Here is a 20,268-nt window from a genome sequence, read left to right on the forward strand (position 1 = left end):
GCCAATCCATTTAACTCGATCTCATATTACACTGCGCAGAAAGAAATGAATTTTGCTCGTGGTCCACTTGTACACAGACGTTATTTCAAGCGTAATTCTAAAACTTATTATGTATCGCCTTAAGTCTAATTTTTTATTGACCTGATTGCAAATTCAATACTAATTCTAAAAGTTCCGTCTTTTAATAAACCGCCGACTTACGCTTTAAAATGAAATATTTAGAACTGGAACGAACCGAACCAAGTTGACAATTTGACATTGACAGTATTGACAACTTGAATAACCTAAACACGGCACAAACGTGTGAAACTTATCAAAACAAAATACTATATGAACATAAATAGCGTATAAAACCATATTCTGATATTAATGTCAACAAAAACTCATCATGTCGAAAGTAACTAAACGGAAACATGTTATGAACGAAGCACTGTGGGATGACTACGAACTGCCTAAAGAGAACCAAAGTATCGTCAAAGTTTTGAAAAGTAAAGGAAATAACTTACACGAGGTGAGATAACTTGATTTATTTGGTTGTTATGCATTGTTAAATAACTACGGCTCATTTTCACATTGAATTCTTCGACAAATATTTAGATAACTCACTATTTAGTAATGTAAACATTGACGAAACATTCATTCAAGCTTCAATACCTTTAACGCACACAACGCACGCTTTTCTTCCAAACTCTCAACCATTATTCGAATGAAATACTGTAAAAATAGTTACTGAGGTACCTCAGTGTGGGTTTACGTTCAACCAAACTATTTGTAGAGTATCAGGTTTACCAAAATCGTGTTTTAAGGCTCTATCAGTTACCACCATGCACTTTTTCAGATTACTACACCAACTGGCGAAGAATACCTGGTATCAATGCCAACCAAATTCAGAAAAAACATCTGGGTGAAAAGAGGTGACTACATTCTTGTAGAACCTATTGCAGAAGGAGATAAAGTGAAAGCAGAAATAGTGAAAATAATGAACAAGGACTCTATAAAATATTATAAAGAAAATAATCTATGGCCTAAAGAGTTTGAGGACAGTAAGAAAGAAAATACAAATGACGATGATGACTTATTTGTGAATACTAATCGGAAACCGGTTGTGACATATGAGAGTGAAAGTGACAGTGATAGTGACTCGCCAGAAGACTCCGATAGCCAAAGTGATGGTGTTGGTGATAAATGAAGTGTTGCTTTGTTATTCCTGTGAAACTTACCTCTTTACAGTAGGTTATGAAACTAATTAAATGTTAGTAATCAATTGAACTATACTCAGTCTGAGGCCATAACAAACTTGCAAACTATGTCATGTATGAGTGAGAATGTGTCAAAATTACATGATATAATAAGCATGTTTGTAATGGCCTGATTAGAGGCAGTATATTCATTACTGCTGTCAAAACAATTCAGTACTGCTTTATTATGACTGCTATACAATTATATAAAAAAGCTGGTTAAAGAAGAATAACAATAATCATATGCAGCTTTTAATATTGTTCTGTGTAAAAAAGTCATCATTATTCTATCTAACAAATAATATGTGTAAAATTTATGCTCGATTTTTGTAATACTCTGTGGTCTGGCTGTTGGAAAGCTATTCAATTATTAACCTGTAAAAATGCTATAGGATAAAAATATACATATCTTTTGCATTACAACTTGCAGAAGGTTGATAAAAATTTGTTATTCCTTGTTAAATCTTTTCTCTGAATATAATAAAACATTTTTATAGATACATTTGACTTTTATTGTAACAATGCACCAATCACCCAAGTTTATGATTATAACATTCAAATTTAAATATTTCAATTCAACAATGATAAATATATCTAAGATAGTAGAGATCATAATCATAATTCAATATTCGAAGAATTCTCCATAATCTACTTAACAATAAATAAATAATTAAATTTACGTACAATTTTTTGATTGCATACATTCAAAATTCTAATCAAACAGCACCCAAATCTGAAAGGGTAGTAATCTCTATAAAGCCTAATTTAATTTATTAAAGCTATAGTTTACGTCAAAGAGTTATTGTGTTCAAAATCATAATCATCATTCACAACATATTCATATATAGTTTTGATCAGTGGAACGGACTCCATGTTTCTCCATCCTTCAGTTTTAGTGATGAGTTCCGCATGACCGTCTTTTATAAATTCTAATGTTGACTGTCGCAATGTATTGGCTGAATGCATATCAGCTAGGTGTAAAGTATCGAGAGCATTATCTACAGTCAGTCTTTTCTGAAGTGCCTCCTCACAAAGGTTCTTCAATCTACCAAGTTGGTAGTAATCTGAGGCTGCCAGCAACCTCTCAGGTATCTCATCTACTCTAGGAGCCTTGTCTGTATAAATGTATGATAGAACTTCGTTCAGAATCTCAGACTCGAAAGGAGACTCAATAATATTGGTGACACACTCTGTAGTGTTGTACTGAAAATTGGCTTTGAGTACAGCACTTCTAGATGCTAGTACTGCTCTGTGCACCTTGTATTCAACATTCTCAGCCGACTTCATGGTAATGTCTGAATATAACCCACTGAGGAGCAAATTCCCGAAGTCTTCACTCAACTGAGACTCTACTTCATGAGCGCGTTCTACTCGTATGTCGTTTGTTATCATAAATTGGAACTTCAGACGCAAACTGCCGTCACTTAAAAGAAAAATGTCTCTGCCATCATAACTAGCTATATCTCGTTTATATAATGTCGCCAAATATTGCCACTTGTTTGCCTGAACCGTGTGGTACTCCTTGATGACTATCGATCGCTCTTCAAAGCGTTTCAAACATATCGTCAAAACTGCCTTCAAAAACAATGGGTTTGGAGATAAATAATATATTTCTATGATGTCGTTATCTCTGCCTAAGAACTGAATTTTAAGCTGGAATCGAGAATCGGCTGCATCTGCCGCAGGATCAGCCGATTTTTGAGTACGAAACTCCCTCATAGATTTGTTCTCTAGCATGTTTATGAAATTTGGCACACTCCATATTATAGTGTTAATCTTAGTCTGTCCCTCAGTGCGAGTTGTATAATTGACACTGGACATAATGAGTTGTGTCTACAATATTTTATTTTATAATAATAATCGCTATTATCGAGTTCTTATCAAAATAACTTGAAATCAATACTTTTGTTTTGACCACAGGTTCTGACGACGATCTGACATATGTTGCTCTGTCAGAATGACAGATTTGTTTATAACCAATCATAAAACCGAAGTAGAGATTATAACTTTTAGTAACTTGCAGACTCTACTAATAAAACAAACTATTCGACTGAAAGATGACATTACAGTATAGTTTACAAAGCCTCAATTATACGGATTATACTAGTCCACCGTTGGAAAAACATTAATATTCACTGCAACTCGTAATAACAAAAAAAGGTAGTATTATTGTACGTTTTTTGCTATTGTGTGTCTGACAAGGTCTCTGAGAAACAAACACTATTTTTTAATTTGTGATCAATTCGTATAGCGTTGTTTGTTAAATCAAAACGCGCTTTACAAACACCAGTGTTACTTTTTGCTCGACCGACGTCGATATTTTCGCTCTCGGAGTTTTTCTTTCTCATTGTTTTGGAAGCAAGAATTATTTGACAATTGAATTTGCTATCTAATCTATAATGTTCGTGTGATTGTAAAATAATCGTTTTGATAATATATCAGTGATTTATCGTAATGTAACAACGTTCGATTCACCAAAGCGTAACAGTGAGAGGTGAAGATTAATAAATAAGAAATTCATATTTTTTTCTCGCAACAAATGTGATTTGGTGGTCGATATGGAGGATTATAAGTTTCTATTTAAAGTAGTGTTAGTGGGTAATGCGGGGGTTGGGAAAACATGTTTGGTGCGTCGTTTTACGCAAGGTCTCTTCCCACCTGGGCAAGGTGCTACAATAGGAGTTGACTTCATGATCAAAACTGTTGAAGTGGACGGTGAGAAAGTGAAGGTGAGTCTGTTTAACGCATATACATTTTAGGAAGGATTATTGCGTCATTTTCGCTCCTCATAAGTGGTATTTTAAACATATGCTGTGTATGTTTTTGTTACTCATTAGGACCTTGAATTATGGACACACATAATTTAAGAAATCTGTTTTTGAAACATTGAATATTTCAGCGAATGTAAGTTTCATGAGGAATCTTTCAGCTTAGTATGTTATAGATAGTAGTTTTAAAAGAGAAATTGAGGCAATAAATGACCATTGTATTGATATGAAATTTTATCATTATTTTTAAGCAATAAAAACTATCCCACAAACAAGTTCTTGAATGATTTGCAGTTATTTTTATGAAGAATTATAGTAAGATGCAATTTTTTCCTGTATGATTATCATGAAAGCCAATTAAAACTACTCAATGAAAATTGAATTTTTTTTTACTTTTTACTGTACTAAAAAAGGCATATCTATGATTCAAACAACATAATTGGCATATACATGTGTACCTTATCAATTTTAAAGTCTAATGAATACCATAACACTTTATCAGTACATCAAAGATATCACAATTATTATTGCTTTCAACTGGAACTACTATCAATCAGTGACAAATACTACAAAAACAGACTTTCGTTAATAAATATGTGCTAATATATGTCCTTCAAGCAAAATTTATATGCATTATATCTCGTGTTTACATTCATAATAAATAGCATACCATTTCGTATGAATGCGTTTATTGACTGCATTATTTTACCATTTATTACCTCTTTCAGCTGCAAATATGGGATACAGCAGGTCAAGAAAGGTTCCGTTCTATAACGCAAAGTTACTACAGATCAGCACATGCGTTAATCTTGGTATATGACATTTCTTGTCAACCTACATTTGACTGCTTGCCGGATTGGCTGAGGGAAATCGAGGAGTATGCTAACAACAAGGTTCTTAGAATATTAGTTGGTGAGTAAGGTAATATTTATGATGCATTGATGACTGTAATTTAGTTTCTTTTTATTTATTTATTGACTTTAATACAAATGTATAAACAAGGCTTTAATGCTTAGATATTCTCTGACAGTCTACCTTAGGGTGGTGCAGAGGTAAAATGCGGTAGTTGTAGTCAATAGAAATTGTTTCTCTTTTTATAGGTGTTCTTGATCTCAGGGATATTAAATATAAGATATTCTTACATGTATAATGTGTTGTGAACAACATTAATTATAAGATTATAGTTATAATGGAGAAGACTTTGTATTAACACCCACCCTGTATCCTTGAGGCCAAGTACTTTTGTTATTCTTAAATAAAATATACTGAAAACATCATTTATGTTACTCAAATAATTACAACATCACTAAGTATTAAACTTTTACACAAATAAAATAAACAAGTTTGTTACGAAAATATATTACATTATACATTAGTATGTGCTTTACATGCAACATTGCAATATACAGACTATTATTCAACTCAAGAAAGTAGTTCAATTATACAATTATAACATCCTGCAAGAATGAAAGTGCAAAGGATATGAATAATTATAATGAAAGAGAAAGCTATCGGCCTTGTCTTGTCCGCTGTAATTGGTCTCATGACCTTTAAGACGGACACTTGTTGGGCCTAGTGAGTCATTTGACCTTAATTGTGGGGCCATATCTGTGTCTGATCAATCACAAGGGGCCTAATAAGGATCAAGGATAGCTAAAAATATTATTCAGTGATATTTGATTGATGATTTTTTCGATTCTGTATTGAATTACTGTGTTGCTATTAGAAAATTCAAAAATTACGTAGATTATTAACCACGTAAAGGACAACTAAAATCGAAACTGCTGACTGCATACGCAGTAGAAGTGAAGTGGCATCGCGACCATATATTATCAACCTTAGTATACTATCATATTGACTGCATTTTATGCATATAGAAATTAATAAATATCACTTTAAAATTTTCATATGACACGCGCCGAATTAGCAAGCTGTGGTGCAAAAAATTCAATTATGAAACTAATCGGAATTGTTGGGACAGGCCCGTTTCATCATAAATATATGTACAATGGGTTCTATTAAATATATATAAAGTTACAATTATAAATTGCAGGTAATAAGACAGACAGAGAAGACCGGGAGATTCCCAGGCATATCGGCGAGGACTTCGCACAGCGCCACGGCATGTACTTCCTTGAAACATCGGCCAAAGAGGCCGAGAATGTTGAACGATTGTTCATGGAGATTGCTGTTGAACTTATGGAGGTACCGTATCTTATTTAAATACCATCTTGTGCTTTGCCTCAGTAACTTCTCCCTTCTTTTTCTTCTTTTAAAAGACAACTCCCGCATTATAAATTGCTCTTGCGTCGCGTAGGCTTTTACAAACAACGGACACAAAGTACAACCAGGCCCGAAATAATAATTTGTGGACAAATCAAGAAATCAATGTTCCGCGTGGGTATCGAATCCACGACTTCCCGACGCATGGGCTGCTACCACGGCTGGCGACCCTATCTGCTAATTAAAATGAAAGCATACTATCAAAATTCCATATGATAAACTATCTAATAGATATTCAGAACTGAGCCTTAATCTCTTGTTTTGATACTTATTGCCTCGCAGTAGCTTGCGGCCCTATTCCGATTAAAAGATATAGGCCGCAGGTCATTCAACGTAGATCTTTTCCAAGATATTATATACTGCCAGTACCAATTTGTCCAGAACGGTTCAGCAGTTTATGCGTAAGAACATAACAGACATGCAGGGGCCGAAACAGGTCAGTAAAGTCAGTAAAAGTCAGTATTTTTGGACCTGGTCAGTAAAAGTCAGTATTTTCGAAAATTGGTCAGTATTGTCAGTATTTTTCCAAATTCAATATACTTTTTTTGGTTTTCCTCTGCTTTTGGCCAATCCTACATTCTCGATTTGTCCAGTGATGATATCTGAGGGCTGGTTTGGACACTTTGTATATGTGGATGATCTACGTACATATACAGGGTGTAAATGACAGCTAACCGAAAACTTTACTGGTAAGTTTGTGACACTGTATGCGCGAAATTTACTCCAACGATATTTCTCGGAAATGATTGGTTCCCGAGTTAGTCATTTTTGAGCGTTCAATGTATAGTGAACAACGCGATGTATCTCCGCGCATGCCTACGAGACTTCTGGCGGCGGCGGCGCGCTGATCGACGACATGTCGCGACGCGTCGTAGGTACGTACGCGTACCACCACGTCTATGCGCTCACTAGTATGCAACCCTATCATTAGATAACAATCTTATGTATCGTTTATGGTATCGTAAGTAGGCCCGTATGTTACAATAGCTCATAGTAAAATTGTAAGCAGGTAGGTACCTACTTGGCTTACGTGAAATCAAACAATAATAGCAAAATGTAACCAATAATAAGAAAGTGCTAAAACATATTGTTATCAATGTCTATCAACACGCAAATACCTGGTGTATGGCGAGAGTTTGAGTACCTTTGGATCCGGACGTACAGGTGCAGAGCACGCCGTGCACTTCCACGTGCTTCACCATACATAACACATCAACATTTCTTCCTATTTACGAACACAACTGCACTTCGAAAACAATAACAACAAAAATAATAACAATAAAAACAACAACACAAAACCGAAACAATAACAAGTAATAATAAACAATAGTTCACACACGACACGACGAATAGGACATAACGAACGACACCGGTGAAGAGCTTCCGTCTTCCGCGAGCGAATTGCTCGAACTATCAAAGAGAGCCGCCGGCGCGGGCGCCTCTCCGCTCACTCGCGCCGCCCCTCGCCCGCGCCACCCGCTCCCTCCGCGCCGTCCGCCCGCGCGCCGCCGATTTGGTGACGAGCGACGAGTTAGTATCCCAGCGAGAGATTAGATTCAATAAAATATTGATGTGGCATTACTATTTTTACTTGTCACAGTTGTTACTGGTTGCATTGTAGTTTTATTCAAATACCAAATAACATTACAAACATTATTGATGTAAGTTTAAAATACTTTGATATTTATAACATAAAATCAGCTTAAAGTAAATAAAATAAACTCGAAACGATTATTTAATTAAACCATAAAAAATGTAGGTACATAACAATGATAACAATCAATATCCATTAATATTCTTATCAGAGAAACTAACTTATCATAATTCATAATCCCCGGAGAATTACTTAGCATCCATTTTGTCGCATCCCATCTATGTAACATCCACGCGCGGTCGCGGCGTCACGCGTCACTACGGCCATCTTCTTTTCGAGGCGCACCGCGCTTGTATGAAGTATGAATGAGCGTGTAAATATCGAATAGAAATTTGCAAGAACAAATGGAACAAAGCGACAATACATGTTAAATTGTTTATTAGAGATTTTTATAGCGCTAAAGAATATCAATAGGATTTTTTGTCGTTCTGTATGTATTTGTACGTGTAATAATAAGATATCACACATTTTAAATCTTATGAATTTACCTTTTATCGGAGAGCGGGATAATTATGTAATTTTCATTTTTAACATAGAACAAATACTAAGTAACGCTGCATACTAGTGAGTGTGAGGCTGACAGCTGTGTGCGTAATCGTGTGTCTGTGTGGCGCGCGTAGGTACGCGGCGTGACGTCGACCGTCGCGGCCGGCCGCCGCCGGCGCGGTGTCGTTGGCCGCGCACAGCTGATAGCGAATTTATACGTTGTTTTAATCCATTGCTGTTTTTTGTGGAAAACAGTAATATGACGGATTTTTTTTCATATTCATGTTGCATTATGTAGTATTAACGAAATAATACCAAAAAAAATTAAAAAAAACGCATAAAAAATCGGAAAAATCAGAATCATGTCTAAAGTCATTTTTTTTCGTTTTCGGTAGGCTGTCATTTACACCCTGTATATTTAAGCATCACATGACCTCAAAAATAGCATCTGTTTTAAATCAATATTTTTGGAGTGAAAACGTGTTTAGCGGCGTTGCGCACTTTTTTGGAATGGGTAAAAACTTCTCAACTCGTAAAAAATTCTTAAGACCTGATCGAAAATTCGTAAGACCTGATCGGAAATTCGTAAGACCTGATCGAAAATTCGTAAGACCTGATCGAAAATTCGTAAGACCTCATCGAAAATTCGTAAGACCTCATCGAAAATTCGTAAGACCTCATCGAAAATTCGTAAGACCTCATCGAAAATTCGTAAGACCTCATCGAAAATTCGTAAGACCTCATCGAAAATTCGTAAGACGGGAAGTTTATTAGAGATTTTGGTGTTTATTGGAGTTTAATGGAGTTTTTTTAGAATTTTTGGAGTTTATTGGCGTTTTTTTGTCCAATAGACTCCAAAAAACACAAATAAACCATTTGACTGCTTCCGTGGCGCAGTGGTTTAGGTCACCACGCCAATACCACTGCGTCGGGAGGTCGTGGGTTCGATTCCCACACGGAGCAATTATTTGTGCGATCCACAAATAATTGCTTCGGGTCTGGTTGTGCTTTGTGTCCGTTGTTTGTATGTTTGTAAAAAGTCCCCGCGACACAAGAGCAATTCTTAGTGCGGGAGTTGTCTTTTTTAACAAAAAAAAAAGTGTTTTTTGGAGTCTATTGGACATTAACACAATAAAAAGGCGGTGCTGGTTGTTTATGGGGATGGTGGAGGCCAATAACTGAAAATAAGCTTCATATTTCACACCATTCACCCAAAAAACGGTTTGGAAATGGTCAGTATTTGGTCAGTATTTTTGAATTTTTGGTCAGTAAAATCAGTATTTTCGATCATGGAACTTGTTTCGGCCCCTGGACATGTTACTTCCTAATTTGAATGTGGATTCTTAAACAATCGTTATTTGTTTTCTCTTAATAGTCCATTGAAATGTTACATGAGATTTACATTTATTAGAGGACGCAATTTTATTTTTGGAACATGTAGGGGGGGTCAATAGAAGCCTAACTTGAAGTTTGTGGGGTCGCCACCCTTGTCCCCCGGCCGCCATCTTGAAAAAGGGGGTGGAAACATTTTTTTCGCTATATCTCGGAAACTATGCGTCTTACAATAAAATTGTAAAAGCATAATTTGTAGCAAATTATTTTGTCTACAAATATATTTAACAACTTTTTGCCCTAAATTAACAATTATAGAAGTTATAAGCCAAAAAGTGCAATTTTTTTAGAATTATTTTCTTTATTGCTCTTTTAATTTTTTTAGCGACAGCCGCGCGGATGGATCTCTGAGGTTAAGCCACGCTTGCCGAGGTTGTTTTGTGGATGGGTGACCATCTTACACATATCGAGTTCCTCCCTGTTTCGGAAGGCAGGTTAAATTGTGGGTCCCGGCTGTCTTTTTCGAAGATATTTGACAGTCGTTAACAGTACTCAGAAGCTTGAAAGTCTGACAACCAGTCTTAACCAGGGGTATCGTTTTATATCCCAGGTAAATGGGTTGTGGAGGTCAGATAGGCAGTCGCTTAATGTAAAACACTGGTATTCAGCTGCATCTGGTGAGACTGGAAGCCGACTCCAACATAGTTTCGAAAAAAGGCTAAGCTGATATGAATAAATTTAAAAAAAAATACTCAGACCAATCTTGTAGAGTATTAGTCGTGGAAAATTTTGTCTTATATATTTTTTTAATTTTATTAATTAGAAACTCAGTAACAGCGCTCCGAAATAGACCGGATTTGGAAAGAAATTTTTTGTAAAATAAAATTCACTATTTTGCTTATAACTTCTTTAATTGTTAATTTAGGACAAAAAGTTATGAGACACATTTGTAGGCAAAATAATTTGCTACAAATTATGCTTTTACAATTTTATTGTAAAAGCATAGCCGAGATATAGCTAAAAAAGTGTTTCTACCCTCTTTTCCAAGATGGCGGCCGGGGGACAAGAGTGGCGACCCCACAAACTTCAAGTTAAGCTTCAATTGACCCCTCCTACACGTTCCAAAAATAAAATTGCGTCCTCTAAGAAATGCAATATTCGGCCCTCAAATTGTAACATTTCAATGGACTATAATGCAATTTAATATTATGGTGCATATGTAGAGAGAGTTGTTCATATTTTCGAGATAGTGCTTGCAATTATCTTGGTATAAAAACTCATATACGATTATGTCAAACATTTGGGAGACACTATACCTACGTAGCATTACGAGATATTATTACGTCGTAACAGTTCTCGTTCTCGTACAAGTCAGGTATATGACGGTCGTAAGTTTTTATTTTCAACGATATTTTCGAGGCAGTAATACTCTAGGTACCTAACAACTTTATTATTTTGACTCGTTTTTGCACGCGGCTTCGTTTGCGTGCTTATATTTCTCAAGGTAAAAGTGTGTGTTTTCAAAATTCGTTCAATAGTTATTGCAAGGAAGAGGAACAAATAAACGTTCGCATTTATAATATTAGTTGGATTTAGGAGCCAATATTTAATACTGTCTAGTTATATTAGTAACAAAAAAACTCTCGCATTTATAATATTAGTACGATCTAGGAGCCAATATTCAATACTGCCATCTATCCATTGGTTAGTTCAATAATCTATCTGTTATTGTGATAAAACTTGTTTTTCATATAGGATTTTGTTATACTGTATGTACAAATAGATACATTGTGCTATAGAATACAGGAAAAAAATACCTTTATCGTATATCTTTATTTTTCCTCATGTTACAATGCCAGGTAAAAAAAGATGATTCATACCAAACACCTATTGTTTTGAATACAAATAGGACTGTTACCTTGTTTCAACTTCTAACTGGTTTTAATTTTATCATTGCTAATAAATTATGGGAAATTATTTAATGATATTACTTATCTGATTTTTAAAAGCGAAACGCACTCATCGGTCGCTATACAATTGTAAATCGGTAAAGCAACTCTTGGCGCGGTCCATACAAAGATGGCTGACTGCATAGTGATAACTAGCTGACCCGCGCAACTTCGCTTGCGTCACATAAGAGAATCATAATTTTCCCCGTTTTTGTAACATTTTTCACTGGTACTCTGCTCCTATTGGTCGAAGCGTGATGATATATAGCCTATAGCCTTCCTCGATAAATGGGCTATCTAACCCTGAAAGAATTTTTCAAATCGGACCAGTAGTCCCTGAGATTAGCGCGTTCAAACAAACAAACAAACTCTTCAGCTTTATTATATTAGTATAGATTAGTATAGATTTGAACTGGACGTTTCCGTGCGTCGTAGGGCACTTTAAAGTCAGTCCGGGTAGTTTTCGTTTAAGACGACATTCATTAAGCCATGTCAAAGGTCTTTTAGGGAGGCTTGAACAACTTTGACATTGGGTTGACTACTAAGCATACGATAAAATAAAATGAAAACTAATTATTCATACAAAGAATTTAAAATCGAATCTGACTTCTACCGAAATTAGATCAAAATGTCATTCGAATCCTATAAATTCTTTTATTATCCAGTCTTTTTTACGGAAAAACATAACGAAACCCAGCTGTATGCCGAATAAATTCAAATTATTCAATCTCAGATTGATTGGGTAACGCTTCCATGAAACGTCTCTAACCTTCGCATTCATTATAACACCAATTACTCTAATTACTAAGATAAGATATGGGAATTAACACGTTTATATTATTTACCTATTCTTCAAGCAAATGAATCATTCGAAACTTATTTCTTCCGTGGGTACAATTTGCAATTTCTCATGCATTCGCTACGGTCTCCCGTCCTTGGTACAACCATGCAATTAATTACACTTTAACGCGGCATAATCAATGATTTACCGTGAAAATAAACAAGCTGGGTATTTGTTTGGATAGAATACGAATTTGAAATGTCAAGGGGTAAATTTTCGTGATTTTAGTCATTGTAATGTCAGCGTTATATTATTACTAGCTGACCCGCGCAACTTCGCTTGCGTCACATAAGAGAGAATGGGTCAAAATTTATTGCTACTCTGCTCCTATTGGTCGTAGCGTAATGATATATAGCCTATAGCCTTCCTCGATAAATGGTCTATCTAACAATTAAAGAATTTTTCAAATCGGACCAGTAGTTCCTGAGATTAGCGCGTTCAAAAAAACAAACAAACATACTCTTCAGCTTTATTAAATTAGTATAGATGTTGCACTTCAGCGGTTGGTTGCCGGGTTTTCCCTGCGCTGGTTAAATGCAGTTCTTGTGATTCGGAAAACTGTACAACTGTACTTCGCACGAAAATTGTTGCCACGATTTAATTTTTTTTTAAATGAATACACTCTGAGCTTACATACTTTATCTTATTAGGTATATTTCATGGAAGTACTAAACCAAAATTCGATTAAAACACATGATAGTTATCGAACATTGGAATTAAACAACGTCTTCAGAATAAAAAAAATAAAGGTGTAGGCCTTTCCTTATTCTGAAGTCAGTCTTCACGGGTACACCTCTCCGGTGGACCGGGACATATTGTACAGCCAGTATAAAGAAGAATTGCACATACTGGAATGAATATAATGGTTTACAAACGTCTTTATCATTTTTGCTTTAGGAACGAGACCGACGATAGATCTAGATAATTTGAACGTTTTCAATCACGAAAATTAGCCTTTAATCAATTAGGTAATGAAGACTGAATAAAGGGCCTTGGAATATAAAGTTGTTTAAACACGCAGCTCTAGTGAGCGGAAAACGCAATGCAGTTGTACTTTTAGTGTATTTTTGCATAGGTTTAAAAAACGGCACCTTGCGTGTGTATCTATTTTTATCCTATTAGTATTATAAACGCGAAAGTCTGCAAGGATATTTCTTTATTTTAGCACTAACTACTAAAAAACCGTCCTAGTTTATATCTTTAATTAACAAAATAATGGAAGATACAAGCACGAATCGCTGATAGAAGCTGGTAACTACAGATTTTTAAGGTTCCGTACGAAAAAGGAAAACCTGAACCTTATTACTAAGATTCCACTGTCCGTCTATCTTTTTACCAGGCTGTATCATATCAATTGTGATTGTAAGACAGTTGAAATGTTCACGAAATATGTATTTCTGTTGCCGCTATAAGGGCTCTTTCAATTTAGACGTTTCGTGTCGTACGGCTGCCGCACGTTAACCGTGCCGCTGGTTATAGCCCGCTGCCGTACCGCTGCGGTACGTTAGCCGTCCGACACCAAACGCCTAAATTGAAAGCGTATCTGACTGCCGTGCGTTTGTATGTTAGTGTTGTTTTAAATTCATGTGACAGCAGTGTAGCCATGGACTCTGACGAAGAAACATTACTGTTAGTGCTCCTGTTGAAAAAACGCCGCGCCCGTAAAAGAACACTACCGATGTTTTCATTAACATGTAATTTTGGTGATTTCCATATTCTTTATCCTAGGTTAAAACAAGACCCAAGCAAATTTTTTAATTACTTAAGAATGTCAAGAGAATGTTTCTACGAATTACTCAATAATTCAATTTCATTTATAAATTCTTCCACGTCTATATCATCCATTTTAAGCAAATAATAAACATGAAAATTCAATGAAAATAGCTGTCACGTTTAGTCACCGCACTATTCAACAGCGAAATGAACACGTGGAGCTTGCGACGTTACCGTCCTGTCGTCGTGCGTTCTCGGTACCGACACCGCACTGTTGCCGCACCGTGCGATTTGTATGAAAACAAATGACCGTCCGTGCACCGTACGACAAACGCACCGTTTCGGCACTGCTGCGGTCCGACACGATACGGCTAAATTGAAAGAGCCCTAACAACACACAGAATAAAATAATGATTTAAGTGGGGCTTTTATTCGACGATCGTGTGTAATTCCGATTCCTAATTGTTTGTTTATTTAAATGATTGAGGCGCTCGTGGCTAGTTGCACTCACCGGTCGGTAAACGATCAGTGGGTTAAGCAACCTTGGCGCGGACATTCCATAGATGGGTGGCCGCATAGTGGTATTTGAACTGAGCGTCTCCGTGCTTCGGTAGGCACGTAAAAAGTCGGTCCCGGTTGTTATCAATAAGATAACAGTCGTTAAGCCATGTCAAAGGCCTTCGGGCGGCTCGAACAACTTTGACACTAGGTTGACCACTAACCATACGACAAATGAAATATTTAAATGATTAATATGTGTCTAATTAGTTTAAAATACTGGTTTTAAACTGCATCCATTAAGATTAGAAGCCGACTCCAACATAGTTGGAAATAAGGCTAGGCAGATATAATATGTTTATAATTTGTCTGTTTTATTATTCCAGCAAGCTAAATGCAAGGAGTTGCCGAAGTACGACGGCAGCTTAGGACCGATCAACGGTAAGACGACGTCAGTTGGCGACAGCTCCTGTTGTCTACGTTCGTAAACTAAACGAATTTATCTCAATGATATTATTATTTAGTTAGCACATCGCTTAGTATTATTTATACAGATACAATGAAAAAATAATACTACGCAATGAGCATGTGTTGCGGTGTTCTCGGGAACTTTTTTTTAAATTTAATGGGAATGTTGAATTAGTCGATTTTAAGGTTTAGACGAGTTGTAGAGAGGTTATGGAATCGATTGCGATTTAGTGGCAATTTTAAGTGCAATTGTTTTTAAGTTTTTTTTATTTATTCTACCCAGTGTTTATAAAAAATGTATGACAACGAAACATTGAAATATTATTTGTATATTATGTTATATTCTTGCCAACGAACGACTGATATGGATTTATTTGTATATTTTGCTTTTACCCAAGGACATCGCATCATTATTGAACAGTGTATTTCGTAGTACGGAGGTCATTCCGGTCGCTTTAAGTGCTGTACCATTGTGACAATGTGTTGACTTTATCATTCATCGTTCATGTCAATTCGTAGATGTAGTGTATCGGTACCATTATATTGCATATCAAATATCAAATCGTATTTAGTGGTAAATGAGACCAAACATAGGTTTACTCGTTTCAATGTACATACATACATATTTATATTGTATTTTGTAAATAGACAGTGAAGAATAGTATATTTCTTTTAAATTATTACGCTAATTATTTGTAAAATATACTCGGTTTTAAATATTGTGGTTAAAATGCAATGGAAATGATGCAAATTTTAAATAATTTGTCCCAAAAAGTACAATTTATATTTAAAACAATTCTAGTACATATTTAGAAGTAATTCTCGTCTCTCATTTATCAATAAAAACTGCGACTTTCAAGTAAATTGGATACGAATTAGTTATTAGTGATGCACATCGGAAGTATTTTAGGCGATTATCGTATTGTTCTAAAAATCGGTTGAAAGAATATCGCGTGTGTGCGTGTTGTTAATTACTGTTGAATGCGCGGCGTTTTCACGTAGACATTATTATGGACTCATTACTGTCTCGCGTTTGATAAATCAATTGTTTGTCAAACAGTCTATAAAATACAGATGTCGGTTTTGTTTCCGTGTTTATTTACATTTAAATCAAATAAATACTGCATTTTTATTTCCTGACATTTAAATTTAAAAAATATTTAACCGTCGACGCAAAAGAGGGGTGTTTATAAGTTTGACGTGTCTGTCTGTCTGTGGCATCATAACTCCCGAAGGGATGCAGTGATTTCAATTTATTTTTTTTATTTCATTGTACTGCTCAGAACTTCTCATTCTTAAAATCGGTGCCAAGGTTTTCAATACAATTGTTTTGTTTCTAAGGGCAGTAGTAGTAAGGAGTCTTTTGATGTTTGCTTATAAATGAAAATAGGGTTCCAATAAGTTGGGAAAGGCTACACAATACTACACATGATCTCTCTGTTTTCTATGATCTTTTGGTTTCATGATAAAAGTACATAATATGCTTGTATTATTTACAGAGATTTTAGTTTAATAATGGTTGCTGTTTTAGGTGCTGTTTACGCTATGAGTGTTTAAATATGTACTAATCTTCACTGTCGAAAAATCATTAAAATAAAAGTCAGCACATTGTCACAATGCAATAAAGTTATACAATTTTGCTGTTTGCAAGTTTTGTTATTATTGTAAAATTTAGTATACATACACCCAAATATTTTGTGAAAATGATTTGACATTACGCTTTTTACAAAACTAATTGGATTTTTTCAGTATTCTTTTAATTACAACTCTGACTACACTCTCGGTTATAACAGGCGTGATGTTATGTACTCCGTATTTATATTGTACTTATTATTGCAAGTATTAAACCGTTGAATCATTTTCACAAAACATTCTGGGTATTTCTAGATCGCATCTCAGGTTTACTAGGAATTGTAGGTTAATCTTACTGAAATACTATTTTGTAGACGATTGACTAGTTTAGTGTACACTAATGTTAAAAATTTAGAACTGAACGAATGAACACAGGAATTATAAAACAGAGACTGTTTTCAATAATGGACAATAGTAAGCGATGAGTGGAATTGAAGTAGGTAGTTGGAGAAATTGTGGGCTTCGGCTATCTTCGTTAATCTTCGTAAGACAGCCGAATACGGAAATGTCAATTGAAGTTGGCTGCGTCAAGACTGAGCGAGTAGTCTCGTTCAACAATATCACGGTCTTATTTCTTTCAGATTGATAGAAAAGGCCTGCGAGTTTGTTACTTCAGTCTGAATTTAGTATTAAATCCTCTTGTTGTCTTAGTTGCTTTGCATTAATTTGTTGTTGTACCGAAAGAAATAATTTAAGTACCATTTTGAAACTGAGTTTTTTTTGTATTCAGCTCAAAATCTATAAGAATTATTTGATTATGATTACTTTACATCATGTTTTGAAAGTACAAGCGTAAAACAACGCGTAGAAACACATCAATTAGATAAAGTTTGGTTGACAAAGATAGCCGAAACTCGCGATTCTCGTACTTTTGCTAACCCAGTTAATAGAAGAAGTAAAGGTAATTCAATGGTAGAAAATAGTAATGCTTTTCATATACTTCAGTTTCACTCTGTATCGATTGTATGCGGAACAAGGGAGAGTGTTGAAATTAATTGTTGAATAATACAGTTATACATTCCTCATTATAAATAATAAGTGATACTGTTACTGGTAGAATTTGGTAAAAGAGTTGTGAAACACGATACTTTTCAATAGCAATATACTAACTCCCAATGATAACTAACTACAAAGGATAAAACAGAGTGTCCCGCCGCGTCTGTCTGTTTACGACAAACATAAAATCTAGTGATCGGATTTGCATACAGTTTTCACCAATAGATAGAGTACGTAATTCACGACGAAGGTTTAAACTTATAAATATTAAGGCCTTGTGTGATTGTCTAAATTATGGTGATGATTGTACAAACATGTCGGGAAAATACGCACACGTGCTATGCGTGCCCGTATTCCACCATTATGAAGATAATGCGAGACAAGTTTATTTTATGGGTGATATTGCTATTGTTCATGTATAGTGTACAAGGTTTAGTTATCATTTACCAAATTCTAGCAGCCCTCTATTATAAGTACTGTGGTTTGGCATCGTCGTGTAAACTGTCGAATGCTAGTAATCGATTACCTACCGATTAATAGCAATCGACTAATTATTCGTAACTCGTTACACGATGTTAAACTTTAGTGAGTAAATAGATAAGTATGAAGTATTAAGTTTACTGCATGAAACGAAATGTTCTATAAGAATTGTGAAGTATTTTTCGATGAATGGTTTTATTTTTACCATTTACCAAGTGTATTATAATTTTGCGACTGTTTTAGCTACATGATAGTGTTTTAGTAAATTGTTAATTTTAACATATTTATAGTTAAATCATATTTATTACGTTTTACGTCATAAGGTGCCTATTTTGGATATTTATATGTTATATTATTATTTTAATGAACATCACACTAACTGTGTATTGCACTTGATGTGAATTGTTTTTATATAGTTAAATATTTCATGTTGTTCGTAATTTTGTGCAATAAAGTTTATTTTGGTCGGCCACACTTGCCAAGTTGACGTTGCTGGTATTATTTAAATCTACTTTGTGGGTATTTGTGGCCAACAATAGTACAATGAGAGGTATTATTCCTACCTACACATACTTAACGACACGTGCTACTAAATTTAAGGCGAAATTCAGTCACTATTCGAACATTAGTTATTAAAACTAGAAGCAAAGGGTGCTAAGTTGATGTAAGACTACACATTTAGAGCCTTCCCTCACAAGGACGCCATGGCGGCGTCGCTGGCTACGAATACAAGCAGTTAATATTGAAATGTCACGTTGCCACAGAGTCGCCACGTAAGTTAGGTGACATACATTTCAATATTAACTGCTTGGATACGTAGCCAGCGACGCCGCCATGGCGTCCTAGTGAGTCAAGGCTCATAGAGCCTGCAATTCCACAAATACCCACCAAGCAGTTAATATTTTAATAGGTGTTATTATAAATGTATTTTTCATGCTTTTTATAATGTTGAACGTTACAGTACAGTTTCAATGTTGGTATGTGGCTGGTTGCACCATTATTGGATCTGAAATATCTAATTGAATAATTGTTCCCATTTTACATTGATTATTATATTGAAATTAATCCTCACCAAAGAAATTGAATTATTGTAATACTCGGATTATAATAAATGATCACTTTGGATATAATTTGTTTGTTTTATTTATATTGTTCAGAACTATTCCTAGTATCTTAGTTAATTTCCATACCCGCAGTTAGGTAGGTAACCTGAGCATTCGCCTAACATGAGGAGATCTTGCTAATAAGCTCGATACAATAGAACCAAAAATAATTATAAATTATGGTTATATTTGTAGTCCAACGCCATCTAGGAATTAAAAGTATCCTTATAAAAGTAATATCCAGAAAAAGACAGACAAGACAGGTCTCTAAACTCGTAACATACGTACTTTAAGGTGACACAACCGTGCACACAGCTGAAGAAGTTCGTCGAGCCACAAGTCTGTGTATTTTCTCGCATGTCTATCACTCTCTTGATATTAATGATGTACAAAAGATTGATATTCTATTATTATTTATATTTAAACAGCTCGATAAGTTACTGTCAATTTTATAAGTGTTATTAAACCGGTTGTGTATACAACTGGCGAATTATTAAAACGTTATCAATATACTTATATCAATTAATACTGAAAAGAGTAGAATTAAAAAGAACAGGTAATTGGATTTCTTCTAAATATCTCTTTACGTGTAATGGAACGTTAATAGAATCGATTATCTAGCTAGTGAGGAGTGTACTCTCATGCTAGTTGAAAGTACAATCGATCTAATATACTAAACTAAGTTAATTTTCGTTGTTCAATGAACCTAACAGTAAAATTAGTTGCATTTTTCTTTTGATTTATTGTTAGAACATTATTCCAAAATTATTTAACATTTTCTGAGAATTATTGGCCAAAAAATCGATAACGTTTAATTTTTGCTAATG

At 35.0% G+C, this 20,268-nt stretch overlaps 3 protein-coding genes across 3 annotated transcripts; 2 read left to right on the forward strand and 1 right to left on the reverse strand.

The window, feature by feature from the left end:
- The first annotated feature begins 275 nt into the window (after window positions 1–275).
- On the forward strand, window positions 276–1,738 carry LOC142980632 (putative RNA-binding protein EIF1AD). Its single transcript, XM_076126126.1, has 2 exons — window positions 276–511; window positions 839–1,738. Exons 1-2 carry the CDS (start codon window positions 389–391, stop codon window positions 1,187–1,189), a joined length of 474 nt encoding a protein of 157 aa, XP_075982241.1. The 5' UTR covers window positions 276–388; the 3' UTR covers window positions 1,190–1,738.
- LOC142980631 (speckle-type POZ protein-like) lies at window positions 1,732–3,176 on the reverse strand. The gene has a single exon (XM_076126125.1). The coding sequence runs from the start codon at window positions 3,057–3,059 to the stop codon at window positions 2,025–2,027; it is 1,035 nt and encodes a 344-aa protein (XP_075982240.1). The 5' UTR covers window positions 3,060–3,176; the 3' UTR covers window positions 1,732–2,024.
- Window positions 3,177–3,530: 354 nt separating this feature from the next.
- Rab30 (RAS oncogene family member Rab30) lies at window positions 3,531–19,468 on the forward strand. The gene is made up of 4 exons (XM_076125854.1): window positions 3,531–3,967; window positions 4,735–4,918; window positions 6,060–6,211; window positions 15,149–19,468. The coding sequence occupies exons 1-4, from the start codon at window positions 3,797–3,799 to the stop codon at window positions 15,248–15,250; spliced, it is 609 nt and encodes a 202-aa protein (XP_075981969.1). The 5' UTR covers window positions 3,531–3,796; the 3' UTR covers window positions 15,251–19,468.
- The last annotated feature ends 800 nt before the right edge of the window (window positions 19,469–20,268 follow it).

Source organism: Anticarsia gemmatalis, chromosome 18, assembly GCF_050436995.1.
Source record: "Anticarsia gemmatalis isolate Benzon Research Colony breed Stoneville strain chromosome 18, ilAntGemm2 primary, whole genome shotgun sequence".
Lineage (NCBI taxonomy): Eukaryota > Metazoa > Arthropoda > Insecta > Lepidoptera > Erebidae > Anticarsia > Anticarsia gemmatalis.